The sequence below is a fragment of the Alligator sinensis genome, unplaced genomic scaffold (genome assembly GCF_000455745.1).
Source record: "Alligator sinensis unplaced genomic scaffold, ASM45574v1 scaffold533_1, whole genome shotgun sequence".
NCBI classification, from domain to species: Eukaryota; Metazoa; Chordata; order Crocodylia; family Alligatoridae; genus Alligator; species Alligator sinensis.
The window spans coordinates 226,246-253,176 of NW_005842330.1; the positions used below are offsets into that span (position 1 = coordinate 226,246).

Sequence of the window (26,931 nt, forward strand, 5' to 3'; positions counted from 1 at the left end):
GCCTACACAGTGGAGGCTGTCACAGAGACAGCAGGAGGCAGGGCTGAGAGCTCTGTGGGACTGTCAGCCAAGCTGGGAAGTGTGGGAGAGGAGTGGGGGGGAACACAGGCCCCCCTGCTGCATGGGCCTGGCCTGAGCATTCCCAGACCTGAGCAAGCACAGCTTATGGGGGAGCCTGTGGCCTCCAGGCGTGGGACCAGCTCTGTGCTCAGCCAGAGAAGATAAGCTCCAGCTGAGGCTAGCTTGCCTGCCCTGCAAGAGGGGTCAACTGGGACCCACAAAGAAGACTGGGATGCTGGAGTGCTGAGACCTAATTTGAGTCAGGAGGGGATCTGGGACAGCAGTTCAATAGACCCATCTAACCTAAACCAATTCAATCTGATACTACATCCATCCAGATCTATGTTGGAACAGGTTCCAACATTTTTAAACCTATGTGCATTGAGCTTCTGTTCTGTTACAGGTTTAGATTAGTTTCCAATCTCTTATATCAGTTTGTGTGTAATGTCTGTACCTAGCCTCAGTATCATCAGCAGGGATCCTGGTTTTCTCACATAAAAAAAATATCCCCAATTTTCAGATTAAAAAAAAGTAACCCCCAAAAAGTAACCAATTTTTCCATGATCAAAATGAAACACCACATCTATATCTATATCTATCCATTCCAGCCAAAATCTGGAATGGGCTCCCAAGGGAGGTGGTGCTCTCCCCTACCCTGAGGGTCTTCAAGAGGAGGTTAGATAGGCATCTGGCTGAGGTCATCGGAACCTAGCACACTTCCCTGCCTATGCAGGGGGTCAGACTCGATGATCTATTGAGGTCCCTTCCGACCCTAGCATCTATGAATCTATATACTAAAAGCTGTGTTATCTGGCACATTATTTATTGGTATGCTCTATAAACCAGCAAAAGCAAAACTGGAAGTCCCACTTCACCGTGTTTCACCGAGTCCCACTTTGCTGACTTCAGGCCAAGCAGCCTGCATGGGGCCCCCCTCCCTGCCCCTGGCACACTGACATGAGGGAGTGAAAGCCTGGTGCACCGGACATGGCAGGAGGGGTGGCACTTTGACCAGGCAAAAACGCCTGTCTGGTAACTGGCATATTTGGTTATCCAGCACCCCCCATTCTCCATTGGTGCTAGATAACAGAGCGTTTGCTGTATGTACAGATAGATAGATAGATAGATAGATGTGTGTAAGATATATGCATGCACACACACACACACACACACACACACACACACACACACACTCATTAATGGTGTTTCATTTGGATCATGGAAAATATGGATTTTGAGTTACTTATTTTAATCCAAAAATTGGGGATTTGTTTTTTGATCAAAGAAAACCAGGATCCCTGATCATAAGTGTTCTACTTGTTTTAGGAGGTGGGTGAAAATAAAAAAGACAGCTTAAAGGTGACACAAAGTGAATGTTTGCTGTAGACAGAATTTTAGAATGTGGTGTAATGTACGTATGGATTGACCCCCAGACTCCTCGGCAAAGCAGTTGAACTATCTAGAGTCTATGTTTGAAATAAGAAAGCCCCAACTGTAACTGACTGATGGAAATACCACATTAGAGTAAAAATTCAGTTTTGTTCAGGAGCAGCTGCATTTCCAGATCTTTGCAGCTCTCCTCAAAAATTTTATCTAGCCTAGAGAAAGCAAGTGTTTGTTTTAAAAAATATAAAGATCTAAAAATAAAGATTTGAATGGAGAATATTCATCTGTTAAACAGTTTATTCCACTGTTCAATGCTGTCTTCTAGAATAAGTCTCTAAACGTTTAAAATGTAATCAATGTTCTCCTTTTTTGATTCATTGTGCGGCACAATATCAAATGTAGTAAACACTCATTTTTCAAAACTGAAATGTTCCTCTATCCATCTGAGAACTGTTGGATCCTGAAAAACAGTAGGCATAAACTATGCTTCTGCTGTCAATACATAAATTAGGAACTGATTTGTGCTTCATCAATTATAATGAAATACAGGAGATGTAAGTTGAATACTTCTCTAAGAATATCGTAAATAAGAATTGGATATGAACTATTTTTTTATTACGAAATGTTAAATACACTCAAAATGCTAATCAGATGGTTCAAACAATGATAGCTAAAAAGGAGCTGGTTGCAGAGTTGTAAAAGCATATATTTGGATGATTTAATGCATGATAAGTAATTAGAGATGAAGGAAAATGTGCAATCTGGATTCAATATTTACATAAATCTATTGAGGGTATTCAGCATTCAAAATTCCTCAGATTGTTCATATAAAGAAAAAGCAAATAGGTCAATGTATCATAATATTTTTATGTATCAATGCTAAAAATGTATCACTGTATGCAGGATCCCAAAGGGATTTGAGTCAAAAATGTCTTTTTTGACAAGTTTAGAGATGCAATAATTGGAAAGGTGTACTTTACTGTTATGAAGGACCTCTCGTTTTCTGATGCTTATCTAGAAAAAACTAACAGCAAATTGTGTAGAGCCATGACAGGATGCTTCACCTTAGTCATACATAGGGCTAAAGAAATAAATCACAGCACACAGCATTGTAGGAACGTGACGAGGGAGAAAGCAGAAGTGGTGACTTCAGGTTCGCAATTGCACATGTGGATGTTGACAGCAGCCGTTTTTGTCTGTCTGTCATCACCCCCTCAACTGGCAAGTCAGTGCCCAGGGTGATAACCTCTATTTCCTGCCCCCTAGTTATACCACTGAAGGCACACTAGCATGAGGTGCTTCATTCATCTAAAAGCATCATTTATCTAAAACCATAGGGACTCATCCTACTCAGAGGGCCCCAAAAGGATATGCTATCAAAAGGAAAACTTTAAATATCAATTTTCCTCAAGAAAACCCTTGAGGGGAGCTGATGGCTATAGGTAACTGGCCTGATTTTGGCTGTGGAGAACGTACATTTCTATAATTTATTGGATTACAGAAACTCATTAGCAACTCCCTTCCTGTCTACTTATATAACACCTGTCAATTGATTTCTAAATGTTATATGATAAGCTGGTGGTCACATTGTATTGTACTGGGACTGGAATTATAATATAGTTAAATAGCAGTGTAATCACATTGTGGAGATGTGCTTTTCGACTTTTAAGTACTATTCAACTCATGTAAGTAGAAGGTTTATTAAGTGATGGGAAAGAATTATATTGTAAGTACAAATTAGAACACCTAGCTTCTAACAGTACATATTTTAAGACTACCCAGGAGTAAATAAGTAATCCATTCATGTGATACACTTTTCAGTTCAGTGGTAATTTCTTATAAAATGATAAATCATACTATAATTGCAACACACGTACAGTTTAGTTACAGTCAATGCATTAAAAGCAAGCAAACCAATAAGCAGAAACACCAACAAAAAGAAGACAGCCAATTACAAAATATGTCACAGCTCTTGCTGATTCTGATCAAAAGTTTCTAGATTCTGTTCTCTGAGGGATTAATCCAAAACTCACTAAAATCAGCTGGAGTCTTTCCATTGACTTCAGATTAGGACATTACGACAGACGTACTGACAAAAATCATTACCATATAATCCTTTCTTGGATTAACACTGGATCAATGTGCTAGCAGGAGTTTGACAGCACAGCCAGAAAGGAAATGCTGGTTCAGAGGTATTGACTAATGTCACTTCACCAAAAGTGTTCCAAGACAATGGAGATGATAATAACTTTTAACAGCTTGAATGTGCACAGGTTGGGATACTCTGTCTACACTATATAGCCCTTCTCAAAGAAATAGAATTAGAATCCATGCATAAAATAACTTGACTGCAAAGACCTAGAAGTTGGCTCATTATTTCACTCCTATTTTGTCTCTATTTTGCACATCATTCCAAAACAAAACAACCAATTCCCCCCCCGCAGTTATTCACAACTCATTTCACTTTCAACAACCTAAAATACTTTTATTGTCTTTTCTTTGGGAGTTCTTAGCATCAGCCCAGTGACTGCCAGACAAGAATGTCAGACTGATAGCAATTACAGTCCCAGAAGTCAATCAAGGAGCTAAAATAGAAATCAGTTCCAACCTAGCCAGCATTTCTTTGGCAGGCCCTAATGTTTAAACACTGAAGTCTAACTAAAGTGCCAGATGAAGACCTATGAGCCATGAAAGCAAAAATTTTACAATACCTTCATACTATTTTAGCCATGTCAAAGTGGAGCAAAGACATGCACTTATCTGTGTGCTGAAACCCCAAGTTGTTAAATTGATGTTTATAATTTACAGAGCTTCTGCAAAAGCTGATATCTAAAGCAAATGGATAAAAAGCCCAGAAAGAAAAATCCATAACTAGAGCATAAATTGAAATCAGAGTACAAAGAAGTTATTCAGCCAAGGGACAATGCTATTTAAGCATTCATTTTCTATGTCTACTCTATAGGGTGCTTTTTTAAATGTAACTGATGATATTCATGTGGCTGCACTGAATACTTTATGTTTATCTAAACAAAGAGATGGATTAGTCTGATATGCACAGTTGGCTGAATACTGTGGTTTTATCCTCAGAAGTACTTTGGAAGAGCTTGACTGAATATAATGGCTTCAATTATATTTATTTAATTATTATTTCAGTTTCAATTTTATTTGCTACGCCACTTTTTACATATGTTATTGCTTTTTGACCACTGCTGTATAATGTATTCTGATCGTCTTTTAGGTATTCTCTAAACTGGGTAACAGTTAACTTAGGGCATGTCTATACTCCTTCTGTAGGCCTGAGGGTGCATTGAGAACCACTTCCCACCCACTTACTCAAACTGTCTGCATACCAAATAGGGAAATGAGACAGAGACAGAAGTAGGAATTTGGCGTGGGGAGGCATCTTCACTGTGGCTTCACTGACTCTTTTCTGTATTTGATGTGTGTAGGGCTGGGCAGGCAAGGTTTGTTTCTCAGTGGTGCCCTCAGTGGTGCACTTAGATATCAGCAATGCTTTAGAGTAGTTAAGAATCTATTGCCTTTCTTTTTCAACAGTGAATAAAATGCCATCTTCCATCCTACTGTTAATTCATCTCGGTCAAATAGATGTTTCTGTAGTGCTTTCATTTTGATTAATGCATACAGATTTGTCACCTCTAAATTTTGCTGCTCTATTTACATTCTGCTCCAGATCACTGCTAAAATATTGGATATCACCAAGTTTTGGACTCATGTTTATTTGCCTTTTGCCATGACAGAAATTGACCATTTATTCTTATATTTCTCCCCTCTGTTTCACACATTATCTAATACGTACCCAAGAAGCTTGGATCAGTGCATGTTCCATTAATCAATGATTTTCCTTCTGGACATGAACACGTTGCACCAGAAGGGCTAAGCAAACAGAGGAACTCACATGTCAATTCCAAACAAGGATTAGGTGCTGTCAGAAAAGAGAAATATATATACATGTTTATTTTCTTTTATTACACTTGTTCTGGGACAGAAGTAATAATCAAATGAGACAAATTTACATCTTCTGCAAGCCCTGGTGAAACCAATTGACTGACCATCTGAAACCAATTGAATGAACACAGGGTGGGTAGTTAAACAGAGTGTATGCCAGGACAAATTAGTCCCAATAATATGCATGTGAAAACCATGAATTAAATAAAAATAACCCCCAGAAAACCAGATGCAAACTTTCCTAGGGTTTTGATGGGAGACAGATTTGCCGTTTTGATTTCATAAGCTACAGATAAACTAAGTTGTTAACCTTGGATCTGGGTTTGATGTCCCCTGAAGCATAAGGAGTTGTGGGGGACTTATGGTATTGCAGTATGGGTCTATTTGTTCAAGTTAATGTTAAATGAGTTCCAGCAGAAGAATTCCCTCTTCTTCACAACTCTCTTTAATTTCGTTTCTCAGCACAGCATCTAGAGATTTAAAACCAAAGGATCCCTCCTCTTCTAGTAATTAAGCTTTTAATCATGTAGTTTGCTAAACCTTCGCTTAAATTTAAGCAATGAATAATTCCACTAAGTTCAGTCATGACTACTCACACTAGATTGGGAATTAAAAGGCCTCATCAAACTTATCAGAGGTATCAATACTATTGTCCTGATCAAGTTCTAATTCAGATAATTACTTCTAGCCTGCTTACTTATTCCTGCAATTTCAACTGGATGCAGGATTCTTTGCTTCCTGAAAGGTGGCATTCATAAATAACTGTTGCCTTCCACTATAGTGATAACTGAAGTGTTTTCCAGAAGGATTATTTTGTAAAGTATGTTATGTTCAAGGAAGAAAAACACTGCATAAATATGAAATATTTTGGCAGGATGCTGTGGGAAGTCATAATTTGGAAATCAGAAAGTTAAAAATAACCTTAATTATATAGCACAATTTTGAAAATGACACACTTACCCCCAGAATCATTGGTATTATGAAGAAAAAAAGCTGACTGGTTGTGTCTGCTGTTTTTTTTTATGGTTCACTTTTAATGTGGATACCCAAGACCAGGCAAATCATAATTGAGGGGGTTATAAACAGGGAAAATATATATTATTTATGTTGTTACATAGAAATATTGCAGTTAGTTTTTATGCACTGAAATATGAACAAACCCATTCTTCTTTTACACATTCAGTCAAGCATAATACATTTACAGCAGTTAGCCACTTTTTTCTTTATTCTTATAAATGATTTTTAAATAATAGCTAGTTTAAAATAATTACTCTTACTCACAGTCTATTTGTTTGTAGCGATGAAAAATCAAGGCACTTTTTGTTTTATCAAAATCTAAGTTCAGGCGTTCAACAGAGCCTCTGCCAAATTTATGTACTCTAAATGCACCAGTTTTAGGTCCTGCTCCATATATGTAATCCTCAAAAATGTCAATTCTGTGTGGATGTAACAATCCTAAATGAAAGTAAATATGTCAGTCACATTCTAATGCTACCTTAAAATTAATAACATTCAGACAGTCCTCTTAATACCTACAAGAGTCACATAGCTCTACACGCTGTGCATACACATTCAAATGATATGAGGGAATTCTCCCAGGGGGTTTCCTCATAGAAAAACTTACCTTAGCAAATGTTCAAATGCTGAGCCTTTAAGAAGCAGAGATCTTGCAGTGCTGGTGCTGCCAAACCAGGAAGCCCCACTGCACACATCTTGGTGTGCTCAGCAAGCTCCCTTAGTCTGCCTGGAGAGGGATGGCAGCAGTGCACACCACAGACTTAACTGGCTGGCTTCTCTCTGAAGAGAATACTGTCCTCCCTACTGGGCTGGACTATTAGAGTCCAGCAAGTAACACTGTCTCCTTAAGTGGAGGGATCAAAGCACCCTGGGATGCTGGAGGATTATGCTGTGGATTCTTGTGCAGACATTCACTCTTCCAGAGTGAATTGCAGGAGTGATTTAACCTGTGGGTTCCTGGGTTATTTTTCTCCCAGACTGGCCATTTTTACTCTAGAATAAAAATCCTTATGTCTGCATACTCATGGTTTCTTCTGGGACAGCAGTGACTCTCCCAGAAGAAATTGAATGTCTATATGTGTTGTCTGTGTGCCTAATGTAAGGTGGCCCTTCAATGAAAGGTGGGTAGGATACCACTGAATACTCGAGATAATACAATGCATGTTCTCACTGTTACTTGTTACTGTAGCCAACACTGATTTTGTCTGGCTTCAATTTCCAGCCATTGGCTTTTGCTATGCTCTTCTCCCCTAAATTGATACTTAGTGCTCAGTATTTCCTCCATATAAGGTTACAAATATAATATACACTTTTATCTTCTACTTCAGCTTTTTAAGCTGACTCTTTCATTCCAGACAGTTTTTTCCAACCCACAAACACTTTTAAGGCTTGTCTCTGAACCAATTTCCAACAATAATTTTAAAATGTTGAAGTTTCAATTCATTTAACATGGGCCTTGTTGGTATTTAACAATGCTATATCATTTAATCATAATGTTGTATAACACTGTGTGATATTAAGTTAAATATGTATTACATCTGTTCACTTCTATTTATCAAAAATATTTCTATATCATTTATACATAAATTCAAGTTTATTTTAGAAGATCTTTTGGGGGTAGGGTAAAACCCTATGAACTGGCATGAATTTTGTTCCCATGCTTTAATTCTTTACTCATTAAACCCATTATTTTGCCTATAAATAATTCAAGGCTAACCAGTTTATAATTTCTCAATTATCACGTTTATCTATTAAACTGGTGAACACTTTCATCCCAAGATAGTCGATGTGTTCTGAACAACAAATATAGGATGAAGTTGATTGCATACATACCTATTCCTGTTGCCATATGGAGTCCTAATGAAGTCAGTCAAGATGCTTTTGCACCTACTAAATGCCAAGACTGGTACTTTACAATCCACTATATTTGGATAGTGCTACGTAACTTTAAAGTAGTCTAGCTAATTATAAGAATGATATTATAATTATAAGAATTATAAACCAAATAATCATTTTAAATGGTGGCCTCAATATGTTTAGTAGCATTTCATTCACAACATGTGTCACAGAGGAAAAAAAACCCACATCTGCATACCTTGTTTACTGCTCACAGATACAACCAAATCGGAGCCATCAAAAAGAACACTGCCAATAACAGATAATTCAAAATCGGCCCAGAACAAACGCTGACTGAATGGATCAACTACAAGACCTGGAAAAAAATAAGAAGTTTGGGTTTGAACTATGTACTAGAGAATATAAAAATATACATAATATAAGCTATATACTTCCTAATCCCGCATTCCCCATACTTGAGGGATACATTTTTGCCCTGATCCTGCAATATGTCATATATATGCCAGGGGTGGGCAAAATATGGCCTGCGGGCTGTATTTGGCCTGCCAGGCTATTCTATCTGGCCCACAGAGCCCCTAAAAATTTAGTAAATGAATATTTATTTGCCCCAGCTCCCTCCCAAAGGGAGCCCTCAGCAGGCTTGTAGGCTTGAGCAGCCCAGCCCCACCCACCACCAGCCAATTTCCTGCTTTCCTGCTGCCACCCTGCTCCAGCACCACGTGTCTGTGGCTCCTGGCTGCATCCCCAGACTGTGAAGCATGAGACCACATGGTAGGGGTGTGCATGTGTGTGCGCTCACTTGTCAGCAGGCACAGGGGCAAAGTATGTGTGTGTCTGCAGGCACAAGGCAGAGTGTGTGTGTGTGTGTGTGTGTGTGTGTGTGTAAGCACAGGGGCAGAGCATGTGTGGGTGTAGGCATGGGGATAGTGTGTGTGTGTGTGTGTGTGTGTGTTTGTCTGTCTGTTTGCAGGCACAGGGACAGAGTGTGTGTGTGTGCAAGCACAGGGGCAGGGTGTGTGTGTGTGTGTGTCTGTAAGCACAGGGGCAGAGCGTGTGTGGGTGTAGGCATGGGGATAGAGAGAGAGAGAGAGAGAGAGAGAGTGTGTGTGTGTGTCTGCAGGCACAGGGCCAGAGTGTGTGTGTGCAAGCACAGGGGCAGGGTGTGTGTGTGCGCGCACACAGGCACAGGAGCAGAGTGTGTGTGTGTGTGTGTGTGTGTGTGTGTGTGTGTGTGTGTTCATAAGGTGAGTCCCACATGCACACCCCTCCATACACATGTACCTATGCCTCCCCTTGTACTGCCATACACAAACTCCAGCCATGCTCCCCCCATACAGATCCACACCCCACATACCCACACACCCATAGCCCCCACATACCTATAATCCCCCCAACAATATACAAAAATAAGACTTCATTTTAAGCTATTGTGCAGTTACCTCTGTGCACACTACACAAACACATGTAAATCAGGACAAACATATTTTTTTAAATCAAATTAGTGAATTTTGTAGATGACCACTTTTTAGAATATAATTTGGTATTTTTCTGGTTCTGAGATAGCAAAACCCTTTGCTGAAAGAAGTACTTCCAGGGGCAGGGGGAAGGACTTCTAGTGGCAAAGGTCAGGGTTTAAGGGGTGGGACTTCTGGTCACAAGATGGCACCCAGGGGGTGGGGCACCTGTCAAGGGGCAGGGCTACCCATGCAGCCCTTGGCAGCTTGCCAAAACTCAGTTAGTGGCCCTCTGCCTGTAATAATTGCCCACCCCCGATATATGCAGTGTTCCTTTGACCTCAGTGGAACTCTATGAAGGTTTGACAGGTAGACTACCAGCAGTAAACTAGTTGATGAAGATGCCATAGTCTGATGTGAACCTCCCAACTGTGTTTTGTGCTGCTTGACAGAGCAGACACAAAGCATGTGCCTTTTGTTGCTTATTCTCTTACATATTATCCATAGGAGAATAATTTAAAACAAGAAAGTTGTTTAACTTAACCAGACTAAGTATTTAAAAATATTTCAACAATGATACTCAAATATTAAGAATAAAACACAGACTGCGCCTAACCAGCCTCTTAGCAACAGCTTTAATAGTTAAATCAAGCAGCCCTTGTTTTATCAGAGAATATTTAAATGATTAATTTCCTATTTTTAGTCCTGTTAAAAGCTCCAGCCTCATAGAATACTTGAACCATATAATAATCTAATTCCCTGCTCTCACTGTCACAGTTAATCATTTTACATAAAACAGGAAAAAAGTATTTTTCTTCCTATTGATAAATAATCTAGAAAAACACACCACAAAGATATGCATTGCAAGAAAAACTATTTTTTCCCTTAAAATAGTTTATCAACTACAGATAGAATAAAGGAAGCTGGAAAAAAAAGTTTTATTCTATCATGGTAAAATGGGAGTATTTTTGGTGCTCCATTAAAAATATTAATCCTAAGGACTGAACAAATCATTCCACTGACAAAGTAAAATAAATCAGAGATCCTACTGACAGTTGAATGTGTAGATGAAGAGAATAATTTCTTGGAAAAGATGAAACGATGCTCTATGATAAATGGTAATCTGAAATTGCTAGAAGCATTCATCATGCCCTATGCTCAATTTATTCTACTATGTTTTAATAAAATGTATTTTAATTAAAAATTAATACAGAAATAATATATACTTATTTTTTCTCTCAGAGGTAAATTCCTGAAGTCAGTTTAATGAGAAAGAAGCCACTGCTTTACTTTCCTCATACTTGAACATATGGCATCACTGTGGTGCGTGTAAAACCTCTAAAATCAAGCATAAATGCCTAATGTCACACACACTTTTATCTGGAATGGGAAAACTCATACTTGGGAACAAATTGAGGAGCTGTAGGATATAAGCGCTCAAAAAAGCTTCACACTTTTTTCTAATCAGAACAGTAGTCTTATTTGAGGGAAGAATAGAAGCCATAAGAAAAAAAATGGCCCAATTTTTGGCGTGCGGAGAAGATATTAGTAGTGAAAGGCTATAAATCTGGGTAAAATATATAAAAATCTGTCAAAACATTACAAGACCCCAGGGAATTGTATTTTTCATCATATAGACAGGGAACAAAAATACAAGGAAGATGTCATAGAACATATTTTTCAGTTAGCAGATAGATGAAATAGAACATTTTGCAAACTTAAAGGTGCAATAACTTTAAACTGAGCCTGACTATTAATTAACTAATGTTTTCCAGTAAAAAGCAAGATGCATCATTTATTAATTTCCACTTTATTCACCCCATTAAGAATTCAGAGGTGTAGCCAGATGTTTAGCTAAAACTTCCTAGAATAGAAAATGGATAGAGATAACTATCATGAAAATAAGCTAATTCAAAGTCATGTTTCTGGTCTGCCTAGAAATAAAACATCTGAATTTTAGATCAGTTTGGTTTCAGTCTTTCTAGCAAACCTCAGTGAGACTAAAACTAACCATTCATATAACAAAACATTAAAAGCCTTTCTATTGTAAGATGAGGTGAAGTAACCAGAGAATTGGGAGTGTAAGACAATCTTAAAACATTATTTTATATAGACTGAAAAGATCATGATCATGAAAATGACATTTTGTTTGTTTGTTTGTGTTCCAGAATTTGAGTGGTCTTTTCACCACTTTCCTTACCTGATTTGCTATGGTATAAGTTGTTAGATTGTATCTAATCAAGTAAGAAGAGATCATTTCTTTATATTTGTAAAGTGAAGAATAAATGCTCAATACTATAAACATGATTTAGAATCAACTGAGAGAGAAATGTATTTATTTTTTATATGATCAGAAAGAAAGAAATAGACCAGTGGTGGCTTAATAATAGATGTTGTTAGTTAGATATGATCCATCAGATCTGTATTTTGGTATTTCCTTTGTCATGAACACAATTTTACTTTTCTTTTCCTTTCTACCAATGGACTCATAATAGTAACTCACATGATCTTTACTGTCACTTTTCTTGTTAAACTTAAATTTATAGATAATTAAGTTGTCACTTCTCTGAATAGTAACATATCTTTTCATATTTTTATTAAAATGAATGGGTTTTGAAGTTTTCCATGGCATTCAATGCAGTAACTATTAGACTGAAGGTATTTTTATAAATGTAAGCATATAACTACTAATTAGTTCTGCCTTAACTGATTTTTTCATGTTAGCTAACAATTTTTGAACAGCATTTACTTAAATCAATTATCTTTACTTCTTTAGTACTGTCTTATAAAGTCACTGGGCATGTTTACATGTTCATTAATGTGCACTAACTCTGTGCATTAAATATAGTACTTGCAAAAGGAAGTACTAAATAAACATGTAGTAGGCTGCCCTCCTGAGCATTACCATGATCGGACATTTTTTCCTGATGGTTAATGAGCAGTAGACTAATACTACCGTGCATTAACCTAATAGAATGGTTTTTGCCATGACACTGTAATGTGCAGTCATCAGTCAGCTGCTCATTAAGTGTTTCATGTAGATGTGCCCATTGTATTATGTTAGTTACATCAAGTTATGTGATTTTAAAATATAATTAAGAATATTCAGCTGTAACTATGCATGTCTAGTATATAAAATGCTCAGTTCTCTTAAAACAGGAACTGGGATTCAGAGAAGAATTTCATATTGAACTACTAAAAACTTCATAAGGGAGGAGGTTGAACAGCTGTATACCTGTAGGTCTTTGTAAATTTTTCTGCACCAGTATCCTTCTCAGAGTACCATCCATTGATGCTTCTTCTATGTGAGAGTGGTCCCCAATGACTGTCCAGTACATCATTCTAAAAATAGCAAATATAAAACAGTTGTCCTGAATTAACATAAATTAGTATATTTACACCTCTCTTCCAAAACTCTCAAAATACTTTACATCTAGGAGGTGGAGAAGTTTTAGCCTCATTTTGCAAATGGGAAAACTGAGGTAGAAATGCAAAATAAATAATCTAACCAAATTTACACGTTGAAAACTTTATTACATTTTATTTGCTTATGTTTATGTTTGTACTTCTATTATTGTTAAAATGGGGGGAAGGGAAATGATAAAATGCCACCAAAATTACATACCCCTTTTCTGGATTTACAGCAATTGCATATGGTTCTCCTGCCATATTAGTAAGGAGCCTTGTACAGTTTGGTCCACTCAACTGTCCTACATTAATGGAGTATCTTAAGCTCGTCCAGTGAGTTGTATAGTAACTGAACCAATGCATTCTAGAATGATCAGTCCAGTAAATATTTCCAGCAATCCAATCAACAGCAATGTCTCTTGGTCTTTTGAATTCAGGACACTAGAAAGAACAGATTTTGAAGTTAGAAGTATCAAGTTTATATTTTATAGTATTTACAGGTTTGGATATTTAACTTCTATATGGGCACATCTACGTAAGATGTTTACTGAAAAGCTGACTAACTAGCTCCACAGTAAACATCTCAGCATCTACATATAATCCCAGGAGCCTCCCCAGAGCAATAAGACCTGGAGTTTATTGCTGTGCATTAATGGCACATGTAGGCATATCCTATATGATATAAATAAGATATATAAATAAATAAAAGTTTGTAAAGCATGACTGAACAATTATACTGATTATATTTTACTGGCCACATATACGAGATATAGTTTCAAATACAGAAATACAGCCATTTATGATTATATGACTAGAGGCGCACAAGTCTGATGTGAATATATTCAGTAGCAGAGAAGTTTCTCCAGCAGGTAATATCCATTTGTTCACTGGTTCACAGTAGCGGATAGTACAGAAGTGAAATTTCACCAACTGTTTCCCTACTTCTGAATGAAGCTAGTGCCACTATAGTTATTAAGAAAAGGTGACCAGCTTCTATTAACATGGAAAATAATAATAATAAAAAAGTTATTATTAAAAAGACTGAGCTGATGCTATAAATATAAAGAATTTTATTCTAAACGAATTTACAAAATGTATTTCATTACAGTTTGACTAGGGCATTTAATTGTTCAAGAGATGGTCCAGTTTCCTGATAATTGGAATAAGAAGCAGCCTCACTGGGCTGGAATAAGCCCCCTCACTGGGGCTTCTACTCTGCCCTTCACTGGGCTGCTGGGCCTGAAGCCGCTTGGGCCCCCTCACTCAGTGAGTCTGGGCTTTGTCTCAGGCCCACGTCTCTCAGCCTGGACCCTGCCTCAGGCCCCCCACAGTGAGCCCTGGCCCTGTGCTAGGGGTGTGCTCCTCTAGCCTTTCCACCTCCACAGGGTCACCCACAAGGCAGTGGGGGCTGAGGCTTTCCAGAGTCCCATACTCACCTTTTACTGGGGAAACACTGGTGTGGCATTTCCTGGAGACTGCCCCCAGCAGCCCCATCATGCCATCCTCCCCAGCACAGTGTAGCTTTCAGTCATTCCCCAGGACCAGGAACCTTCTCCATCCCCATAGTTCCTACCCTTGACCTCCAGGTGTTCTGGGAGCAGCAGTACTCTGGTCGGGAAATGTTTAACCTTGAGCTCCACAGTTGTAACTGCTAGTTCTGCTTTCAGAGCCTAGCCTTATATCTAGCCTCTGTGGCTAATCAGGTGGCCTCCTGACTCTCATGTGACTGCCTGGTTGGGTCTTCTCCCACCTTCAGGCTGCTTGCCCCCAGCTCACACCCCTTCAAATGGCAGGCACAACCAGTGCTCTAAAACATGAACCCCCTACAAGTTGAATATGGCATTATATGTGTGGCCCTATTAGGCCACAGGAAACTAATGAACTCTCCCATAGGTTAGTGCTTGTAAACACAAGCACTATCCTATAGTGGCATTCTTCAGTGCACAGCAACATATGTGCAGATGCTGACAGGGCTAAATATGCGCAGATACTGACAGGGCTGGCTGGGGCATGAGGGTGCTTCAGTGTGAAGGCTGCCTGCCAGATAGCCCCACACTAGAGCGCCCTTGTGCCCCAGCCAGCCCCTCCACAGTACACTGAGCCAGGTCAGAGCAGCCCTGGGTCAGAGCAGGGCTGATTCCCTGGGTCCTCTGCCAGTAAGGGCTGCTCCAACCCAGCTCAATGTGCTGCAATTCTGGGCACATGTGTAAATGTGGTGCCTAGAAGCAAGGCATGATACAAAACTGAATGTATTATGTCACATGAATTGCACATGTAGGTACTCTGAGAGTATGCTAATCTAGATACAAATCCAATAGCGGGCTGATGGGGGCAGGAGGGCGCCATGGCCCCCGAACATGTACCCAAAGGCTGGAGTCTTCACACTATTCTGTAACAACCAACAGGCTTCTACAACTTACTCTGTAAAGGAACTATTAGACAATACCGAGGACTAAGTTAGAAATGTAAGATGGATGGTACTGAATGGATAAAACAGATGCTTTCTTTCCTTTGGATTTGATACCTTTGGGGGACTTTCAACCTTATGTCATCTTAAACAGGGAAGAAATTTCCGTTCCTAAGTAACATAGTCATCTTGTCACAAACAGATATAGATATATTACATATTATCTTTACTCATTCATTTTGATTATACTAATAACATTATTTGAACAAAATCAATGTACTCCTCTCTCTCCAAAAAATACAGGAAAAACTACTTCCCATACATAACCATACACACACACACACACACACACACACACACACACACATTTTTGACAAGATGACTCTATGTTACTTAGGAACAGAATCTTCTTCCCCCATTTAAGGTTAAATGAGGTTGAGGGTCCCCTAAAGGTATCAAATCCAAATAGACACACACCTCTTCAGCAAGTAAGACTCACCAGTGAATAGGAGGTATGCAGTATATATAGATCAATGATGGACATTTCGGCATTATATTGAAAATTATAACTTTGTGAAACTATGCCAGCCTTCAATTCCACATGAAGGTAGCATCAATAAACATAAATGAAACTGGAGTAAACTGTTAAGTTTGCAAACTGATAGTAGCAACACAACATCATTGTACCACAATTGTTTTGAGTAGCATACATGGTTTAAATTATTAAAACAAGGTGAAAATCACAAACTGCACAACTGAAGGAAAGAAGATGAACTTGTAGAAGGACTCTGATTATATTGGCTGGAAGTGAGCTGGGAGGAACTGAGTTATTCTGGTGAGGCTTTGGCATGCACGTGCATATTTGTATATGTGATACATTAGCAAGTGCTCTTTATCCTTAGAGGTCAACCTCTGCATAGTTATGCTATGTAAAAAACAGTAAGAGTCACTGAATAAAAGTAACAATGGATAAAATTGGTATTCCTTTAGTAAGAAGTATAAATTGGAAATATTTGTAGAATTATTTGATACAGTTCAGATATTTGCAACTTGAATTACATAGCAATTTGCCTACATTATTGATTTGCAATGGGTATTAACTCAGCCTTCATATTTCTTTGGTATGGAAGATATTGTCATAACTCTGCTGAAACTGGTAGAAACCCATAGAAGTGAGCTTATTCAAGCTCTCTTCTAAAAGCAGAATTACTGAATTAAAAATTATTTTATATTTAATAAATAACCAAGAGGCAGCGAATGCCCTCACAACCCTGCAGGTAATAGTTAAACATCAGAAAGACGTATTTCAAAAGTAATTTGGAACTTGTTTTTAGAAGGGTAAGCAGAACCATTTGACAGGCTAGCATACAGAATGCACTACACTCAAGCTGTATTTCACTTCATATTATGATACAGTTCTTTTAATTCCCAAATATCCCTGTATACTCTTTTCACCTTAGTTTAAATCATAACAAATTTCAGTATGCCTTGACATTTGCCCCAATCTACATTTTCAAAGGATAATGTCTGTCAGTGGCAACATCATTTATTGTTGTCACAGGAGAAAATGCAATGATCTTTTGCTTCTGTCAATAAACTCCAACCTCTCAGTATTCTGCTATCTACTAATTTAATGCACCTATTTCAATCAAGTTACAACATGTTTCACAGTAAAATATAATAAAAATTTACAGCTATCATCTCTGTCGAAAGCCCTTGGCATGTAAATACCTTAGATGAAACTGATTTTTTGGGTAAATGTAATTACTGCAAACACAGGTGAAGCTTGTTTAAGTTTACTGCCCAGTTTTACAGATCAAAGTCACTACTCAGGTTAGCCATAAAAGACACAATTGAACCTTTGGAGATTTTCATTTCAAAATCTAAGTTACAATTAAGGAATCGTCACATGTTTATGTACCAAATTTAAGCAACAATACTAAAGCAATATTGGAAAACTATTTAGTCTGCTGATCAATTACATGTAAGTGCTGTGAAAGACTAGAAATAAAGCAATGTTGGAAAACTAATTACTCTGCTGATCAATTATGTGTTAAAGCAGTAAAAGATGAGTGCTTCACAAATATATGTGAGAAGTCTATCAGTCTTTCTGAGTCAGATTCATTTGTAAGAAAATCTTGAACTGCACAATCTTGGTTAATAGACAGTGGTTATAAAATATTTTGGTTTACTCATTACATTGTTTGACAAGTTAAAGAAATGACTGGTTATCTAAAAGCTAGATGTTATCTTCACTGTATCAAATGTAGTGGAATTATAAAATGTAAACTTCCCAAATGGAATGACCTCAACTTCTAGCTAGCTACTTTGACAGTCAAGGGGAAAACAGGTGACTTATGGGATTTACTCATATAGATGTAGAAATTACAGCTACTACAAGAGCAATAACTTCTCCTTCTTGGAGGTCACAGGTTTGATCCCTGGTGGCATAGCATATGCATTAGGCTATGAAATTAGGCTCCCTATTCCTTAATCTTCTGACCCCATTTCTCTTGCATTCCTTTCTGCTAGGTTGCAGAGTTTCAACAGGAGGAAAGAAGGACACTTTTAGCTCTACCTAGTCCAAGGCTTTGGTTTATGCCATGCTCCTGGGAAACAGAAGATGGTTCCAACTTCCTCAGATTGCATGGGCCCAAGAACTGAGGTCTACCACTTCAAGGGTAAGTTCCTTATCACTTTCAGGATCAGTTCCTAATTACTGTTGGGCAAAAGATTGGTGGGTGTTCCTTCTGACCATACTTAATATTTATACTACTAATGGATTGCATGAGATCTGGTCCTAAGTCCTCAAATGCTATCTGCATGTGCTTTGGTAAGTTAAATGTATGTATGTGTCCCTCACTGTAATTTTTATAACCATTAATTTTATTCAGTCTCTACAGCATCTAGCCATGCCCTCAGAATTGTTGCAACAAATTGTTCCCATAAACAGGAGCATGTCAAAAGGATCCTATATGTTTCACACTCTCTTTCAAGTTGAACTTATGTGGGGTAGGTTGTTTTTACTTCTCATGTCAGCCATCATCATTAAGGTACCTGGAACATAGAAATAAAAATACGCAAATGACTTAAATGAGATGCGAAACTTTTGATGACTAAACCTTGATACGCTAAAGACTAAAGCTAAATATGTCCATGGGTCCAAAATGTGCTTGTATATGGGCATAACACCTTGGCCCCTAGACATTGGATAGAGAATGCTAAAAGTTTAACTAAAATTTGAGTTATCCAACTGGAAAAAAATATTACTAGCAAAGTTTCTCAGGATCTGTTTTAGGATCCATTCTATTTAACATTGTGATTGAGAAAAGAGGGGCTTTTAGACTGGAGGCAGGGAAGGAAGAAAGAGAGTTGGTTGACTTTAGGATTATGTTGATCGGCCATTGTGATCTGCACATGAAAAAGGCTAATGTAATTCTAGGGTGTGTTAGGTGCAGTTCAGTAGAGATAAATAAGTACAAGTACCACTGTACAATACATTAGTAACAGCCCACTGAGAACAGTGTGCAGAGGTCTGGCCATCTATGTGCAAAAAATTCTTGAATTCCAAAGAAAGACTTCTAAGATGGTAAAGGGAGGGATATTTTATTTTATGAGATGAGTATAATTTAGAAAAATTCAAATTGAAGGGGTATTTTACTATGTTTGTAATATATTAATGGGGTTAATATCAGAGGAGGATAAGAGTTATTTGATTTAAAGAACAGTGTTAGCACAAGATGAAAATGACTGCATTTGTCTACCAATTTAGACTGGAAATTAGGAGGGCACTATATTTGAATAGTAAAGCTTTAGAATGGCTTTCTGAACAAAAAAATGGAGAAAAAGAATATGAACTGTTCTGAGAGCTCAATAACATTATTAGAGGTCTGGGTATAAAAGTAGCTATCTCTGTGTAGAAGGTATTTAGGAAATCCAAGCTTAGCTTACCTGTAGGCACTAGGAAGGATTTTTTTTTTCACTTTCCTCCAAAGAACTGAACTTGGCTACAGCTCTGACTGATTGCTAATGACCCTATGGGTACTTTGAAATTTCTCAGGTTCCTGATTGCAAAATCTTGCTCTTCTGCTCAGTCTCAAACTCACCATCAGATCTGGGGTCAAGAAGTAATTATGTCCCCATGACAGCTTGTCAAGACTTGAGGGAGGGTAACTCCCTCCCCTTTTGCGTTGGGGAGGGTGGGAGGAGGGTTGTCATATGGCTTTTCTTGATTGGGATGGTCTTTTTTCCATGGTCTTCTTTCCTAAGATCATCTGGGCATATTATATTAAGCTAATCATTATTAGGAAGTGGTAGCACATTGGCAGTGCCCTAGTTTCCCCTGCTCTTTATCAGCAGTATATTATTGGTTGTTTATTTTCATAAGGTGATTTGTCGATGTGATATGTGATACAGATTGGAGTATATGTTTTACTACTCTTCGGATAAATAGTGAGCTATGATACAGGACCCCTGAGACATGTTTCACTTAAGATGTGTTTATCTACTAAATCACGGCTTAAGTAGTGACCTGGGTACATGTTCATTAAATCAATGTCATGATAAAATGAGGAATAAGTGATCAAGTTGTAACACAAAATATGTGTAATAACTTTGTTGCTGGTTTCTATGACACTTTTAATTGAATATGTGGCTTGGAGCATGGGTCAAATGATCAGAGGTCCTAGCTGGGAGCCGTGATCAGCTGACAGAGTTCCTAGCCACTGGTACTCAGGGTGCACTCCCACACCCGGGAGCTCCAATACCAATAGGGTTCCCAACTACAGTTCTGTGTTTCTATGGCTTCTCTTGCCCTATTGCTGAATGAATCTCTATCCTTTAAGGAATTGTTGAAATGTCTTACACTTACCTTGCTATTGTTATAACAAAGACTGCTAGAGTGGCTTCTTCATGCAGAAACAATGATGAAATTGCTACAGTTGGTGATGCATACAATTACGTTCGCTCAACAGCTGTTTCTCTGGAAAAATTCTTCAATCATAGTAAAAGTCAAGACACTCTCTCACTCAGTTATTAGATACCATGAATCTGGAACTTTAAGAAGATCCGTATGGCCAGGTTTGAAGGCCATAATAGTATGCCATCATTTGCAAAGAGAGTAACATCAAGAAGCGGGGCACTGGGGAGGGAGGAAGACTTCTGAGCTTTGTAGAAGGAGAAGAGGCTGTACAATGGTGCTCAAAGTATGCACAAATAGTGGAGAGAAAATTCTTCAGTTGGAGGCACTGAAACATGAAGGGGATTTCAAAGCACAGGTGCTCTCGAGTGCTGGCTAGGAGAAGAGAGCTCTCCAGAATTGTGTGTATGGTTCTGGAACCAAGATCGGTCTGAACTTCATGGAGTGGAAACCAGTTGTTGAGTGATACTGCAGTTCTGCTGGAGTAATGAAACACCCCACTATAGAAGCTACTCATACCAGGAGCTCTGGTACTGAAGGAAGTACTGTTATCAGGTGAGTTGGTACTGGCGTGAAGGGCAGTACCACACAGGTACTCAGTATCAGTACTGAATAATATGAAAGATAGTACTATAGGATAATATGAAAGAGAGGTTGGGTGACCATATGGGACAATATGAAATCCAGGGCAATGTGAAATCCTGGACACTCTCCCCTGTTCCCTCCGTCCTGCCTGCTGCTATATTATTATTGAGGAAGCTAAAGAGTCAATGGCCCATTAATGACACACTGTTCTTACCTTCACAAGTATCAACAATCCCCTTTTTAATGGCCATTCCACTAATCAAGCTAACCTAATAGGGCAATTTTGTTGTCTTTTAGGGCTTCCTATTTCACAGCTCATGCCTAGGACACTCACAGTTTTCACTGGCTGCCTGGTACTGGCCTCTGAAATCCAGGAATGTCCCAACCAATCCAGGACATATGGTCACCCTAACTATAGTCTTTGATACTCATAACTATGTAGCAGAAACCAATTTTGATCAGTAACATGGTCAATACTGGTTTCACTGTTCCTGACTTAGTCATGTATTTTGTACTGGCTTGTTATTGTTTTGTAACATAGGAAAGCCAGACTTAAAGCTGTGCTCCTTTATTCCACAGACAGTGGGAGAAACTAACTGCTATGAGGATGTCTAAGATACAATCTTGGAGGATTTTAAAAGATGAATGAGGTTCATTTATTCCCTGAGAGCCCAGAGTGACATTTCCTGTGGATGAAGCCCAAACTGAATGGGGTTTTGAAAAAGAAAAATAAACTTTACAAGATGATTTACAAACTCCATATTTCGTAGGGAGATGGGCTTCCCTCAAGGAGAAAAGATGCTTCATGTGATTATCATTTAAAGAAATGAACTAATCAGACAATGGGTAGGTTTCAAAGCCAGATTTTGAATCAGCTATTGAACAGTAAGCCTTGGTAGTGGACCTGCCTCATCTTAATTAATGAACAACTATTCTTTTTTCTGGCAATAGGATCAAATAATTTATCAAACCATACAGTAACTACACTAGCAAGTACTTAAAAAGAAAGAAATGAAGTAGTTAAGATGATACTCAAGGTTATTCTGACTCACTTCTGGAATGAATGGAGCAGGGACTGGGGTTATCTTGGTCTCTGTGTTGCCAGGGCATGCAGGATACATGAATGAACCCCAACTGGCACTGCTGGTTAATAATAGATTCTGATTTCTTGTCCAGGGAGAATATACGCAGCCAGACTAGAATCCATGTGTAAAGATACTGAAAGAAGAAATGGTCATTTACCAGGAAAATGAACTAGAATGAAGTCTTCAGAATTTGAACTTGAATTTTGCTTGCAGAATTATAAAAGTTAAATGACAAGCAGAAGAGATTTTATATTTTAGGGAGAACATACAGTACTAGTCACACTGGATGTGGAAAACTTAGGATCTCAGAAAATATCCCTGTCAGGACAACCCTTGGCTTAAAGAAGGAACTAGTCACAGGGAAATTATTTCCACTCTGCCTTAATGTTGGCTCAAAAAATCAAATAGAATAGATGTTAAATATTTAATCAGATTATCTAATTTTGGCTTGCTAACATAAACAAACACATAAAGGTCACATCATTACCTTCATAGAAATGCTAATGAGCCCTTAAAATTGCTTAGAAATGCATTCAGTAAAATGACTATCAATCTACCATGATTTTTCTTTCAAGTAAAAACTGCCTGAAAGAACATTAAGGAAAAATCAGCACTTCTGTTTATGAGGGTGAAGTGACATTTATGCCTGTTCACAAATGTTAAGCTTATTTTTGCATCATAACAGGATCATGCAGTTGGCCATGTAATTACATACACCACAAAGATAATAAATACAAAATAGTGTACATCTCCCCTTTAAATTTTTTAATGACATGAAGCTCATATTTATTTGGAATGTCATAATATCCATGTCTTTCTTCTCTCAACATTCCCCACAATTTTTAGTCTCTATATGTCTATCAATTTTATCATTTTTCTCTGCAAATGCTTTATCTACTGTAGCTTTGTCAGAGGATGTGATGACACATGAACACAGTATTTCTGGTGAGGATATGATTTTACATGTAAAATATTTTGTATATGTATTTATATAGATTGATTAATGCATATATCAATATATTCCTGTTATTTTCCATTTTTATTTGCATTCAAACACCATTTTTGTCTACTATGCACATTAAGAGTTGGTGTGCAGAGATTTCCCCCCCCAAATGGTTGAGTTTATGTTAGCTCACCAAAAGCTTAGATGTAGTTGAAATCTTTCTTGCTAGTGCCCATGCCCTTGTATTTATAACAACTGAATTTAATTAGCTGTAACACCACTCATTCATTTAGATTTGTTGTTGACTACCTCTGAAGTTCCACCTCAGCTTCTGTAAATGAAGGTATCCCAAATAATATTTTTATAATTTGCTAAACTGTCAAATTGGAACATACCTTTTTTATATGAAAGTATTTTTAATAATCTGGAAAGTCACGTGGGACAAAGTTCATAACTTTTTGTCACATTGAAAACTGACCATTGACTTCTATGGTTCACTATGTTTTAATGCCAGCATTAAGATTTTGCACACAATAATATGTGACGTGACATAACGTGACGTGACATGACATGTAATACTAAATATGAACAATAGTATATATTTCCTAATATATTATATAATGCATATTATGCAACTGTGTTTGTGTGTGTGTATACATAGATATATATACATATACATAAACATATGTATGTATGTATGTATATTTTATATACATACATAACAAGGTAGGACTCACCTGTTTTCAATGTTAACATTCAACAATGCTATTTCCAACTATTCACCCACTTCTATTTAAGTATTTAAATTAACACACTCTTAGTTTCCTGGAATTTAATTCTATGATCTGAATACACTCCTTCCAGTTAATTTATTTTATCCTTTAAGTTATATGAACTACTTGTTTTATTCCCTTTCATTTTTTTCTATTCTTAAAACTTCTCAGAACCTGTCAGTTTTCCCAGAGGTCTTAGTTAAAAAAATCTGCACTTAACTTTACAAAACTTGTGTGGCAAGAGTTTGGTTCCATTTAATTCAGTCAGATTATTTTTTTGCACATATTATTTGGAAATAAACAATATTAAATATCTTGACCAGGAAGGTTTAAAAACTTGAAAAAACAGCAATTGGAACGGGTCCCATTTCAAGAACATCATGTAAGAACTGAAAATATTTTTTGAATAAGCTATTAAAGTATTAAGAATGATAAAAAATAGACCATAGATATATACATTATCATACTTTAATATGCCTTTTTTGTTTTGCACATATAAAGTTTTGGGTTTTTTTAATTTGAAAAGGACATGCTTATTTGTAAAACACAAACACCAAAAACTGACATCTCTAACAGGACTAGCATAACTCATTTGGCAATTATTTGTATAAGGTTAGGTTATGTCTATATCAGATCTCAATGCCCTGGATTAGTACTCTTAAAAGGACTCAACAATTTTGTTCATTGGCCAAAATTCACATTTCAGGAAATTTGTGGACTTTCGCAAAGAAAGAAATATGTGAGAGGGGGACTTCTATTTGTCCAAATAAAATGAAGGAAGGATACACTGTGTTTTAAAAAATTACTGATAGTAAAGTGACATGAAGAAGGGCACATGGAAGACTGACAGCTTGTCCAACAGCTCTTCCAACTATTCAGCCAGTCTAATAAAAGATATCACAAAAAATCATTGCCTCTCAGATATTAAATGTACTTTATCTGAATATAGCACTTCAGGAGATTTTTCTCAGCCAAATATGTAGCAGTGTCCAGAGAGAGGGTCAAGTCCAAAGATGCATGATACCAACCTTCACTTTCATGGAAGAATTATAGCAAGGGGCCCCTGTGAACCTTTGAAAACTCTCTCCAGAATACGATTGTCCTAGAAAATTACTACAGAAAGGCACAAGTGATTTATTTTGAAGCACATAGGATTTCAATAAACACATGATAAGGTGGACCTGTTATTTAATATATGATCACATGCAGCTGTATAAATTAGATCATTCATCCTGGACAAATGGTATGTATAGCTTTGAAATGTAAAAATAAGTAAATAAAGAAATGATTCATCTTGTAATTTTCAACTTACAATCAAACCACTATTACTTTGTCTTCTTTCTCTTCCAAGGAGTTTTTTGTAGAAAATCCCTCCTGGATTAAACTGAGTACTCCAAATAATCATATCCCCTTGATAATATGCATCCATTCCCGTTATCCTTGAATTATGTTCAATATGTGAAATTTGTTGATGAACATCACTGTAGTTGAATGGATATATAAAACCCAGGATATCAGTGTCATTAGCAATGTAGAGAACTTGATCTTCAGAGCCTGGAGATTATTATAATGAAATACAAAAATAAAGTAAATATCAACTAATACAATAATGAATATTGTTCATTTGTGTTTTTGTCTCATGTTCATTTAATATAATTTCATAATCTTAACAACTAACTTGGCTTGTGATTGTTTGGGCTTTTAAACACTACAACACTTTTAGTAGTAATAGTAAGTATAATGTTCTGGTAATGCTACAATGCATTAGATGTTGTTCATCCTCAGTTCTTCTCTTGAGTGTGTAATTTAAAGAGACAGACAAAAAGGTAAGGGAAGAGATCAAAATATATCATATTCACTATTTACTCTGTACTTTAAAGATCTTAAATAAACATATCAATCCAAACCTGTCAGTATTTCAGAACTGTTTTATGAACCTGCTCTGCCAAATTGGAAATGTGAATGTCTTTGTTTTCACTGAAACTAATGGGGGTTTTTAATTGACTTTAACCAGACAATTATAGCTCAAAACTGTACACAAAGAGAATTCTTTCATAAGAAATACAAGAGGAAACAGTGGCTTAGTGCTGTGCCACATTGTTATATATACCACTTGCCATATGAATGGGAAGACATTCTAGAAAATGAAACTAGCCAACAATTCTCCTTCAGAATTCATGGGTAGAGATACCAAAAGGCAAATTTAGGCTCATACAGACATTCGGGAAGGTTACAGGAAAGTTAGATCAGGTTAAAAATAGCCACCCAATATAACTTAGCTTGCCCAGGTGCAGCTCTTGCACTAGTTAGGTGTATGTAAGTGCAAACTGTACAAAAGTTCAGGACAGATTGATTTAAAATTGGCCAACCTCATTTAAGTTAACTCAGATTAGATTGGGTTGACCATTTTTAGACCAATCTAACTGTCCAACATCTGTATAGTTCCTAGCACAGCCCCAAGGCTGGGAAAGCCCAGCCACCAGCCCCAGTGCTAGGGCTGTGCTTTTCCTACCCTCCTCCACATGGGGCTATTTTTAGCCCCCTCCTCCCCCCACTCCCAGCTGTTTCCCTTGACCGCTAGATAGACGACTTCCCCCTGATGCCACCAAACCCCCATCCTCCAAGCCACTTCTTATGCTGCTTTTTCTGGCATTCACCAGTGCAGGGGCTGAGCAAGTAAATGGGCTGTTCACCAGGTGTGGGGGCTGTTCTTCCAGGAGTTGGGGGTCTAAAAAATAACTTATAATCCTAGGCTGTGGGGAAGAGAGCCCTCAAGCCCCTCTGTGGACCCTATAAACCTTCCTCATCCTGCCAAACCCTCATGCAGACCTCGCTGGCCCCCTGACACCCCAATCCTCCATTAACAGGCCCCATCCTGATTTACCTTAAATTGGGTGGGCATTTAAATGCAATCTAACCTCCCCCTAACCTCCCCAAATGTCTTTACACAGTCTTAATGTGCAATTCTTGGATGTTCTTCACAAATACAAACAACTGCTCACTATCAGCAACATAGTCTGACCCTTTGTCTGGCTGATATTATCTATTCCTCCAGTAGTAGATGATGATTGT

The 26,931-nt window shown here is 37.7% G+C and overlaps 1 protein-coding gene across 1 annotated transcript in view; it reads right to left on the reverse strand.

Moving 5' to 3' along the window:
* The window catches only part of LRP1B (LDL receptor related protein 1B), a 1,375,759-nt gene that overhangs the window by 73,420 nt on the left and 1,275,408 nt on the right, over nt 1-26,931 (reverse strand). The window contains exons 77-82 of the mRNA XM_006028602.1: nt 25,172-25,413; nt 13,366-13,589; nt 12,976-13,082; nt 8,525-8,641; nt 6,694-6,867; nt 5,264-5,389 (exon numbers count right to left, since the gene is read on the reverse strand). Coding sequence (XP_006028664.1) covers nt 5,264-5,389; nt 6,694-6,867; nt 8,525-8,641; nt 12,976-13,082; nt 13,366-13,589; nt 25,172-25,413 — 990 coding nt within the window. The remainder of the gene's footprint in view (nt 1-5,263; nt 5,390-6,693; nt 6,868-8,524; nt 8,642-12,975; nt 13,083-13,365; nt 13,590-25,171; nt 25,414-26,931) is intronic.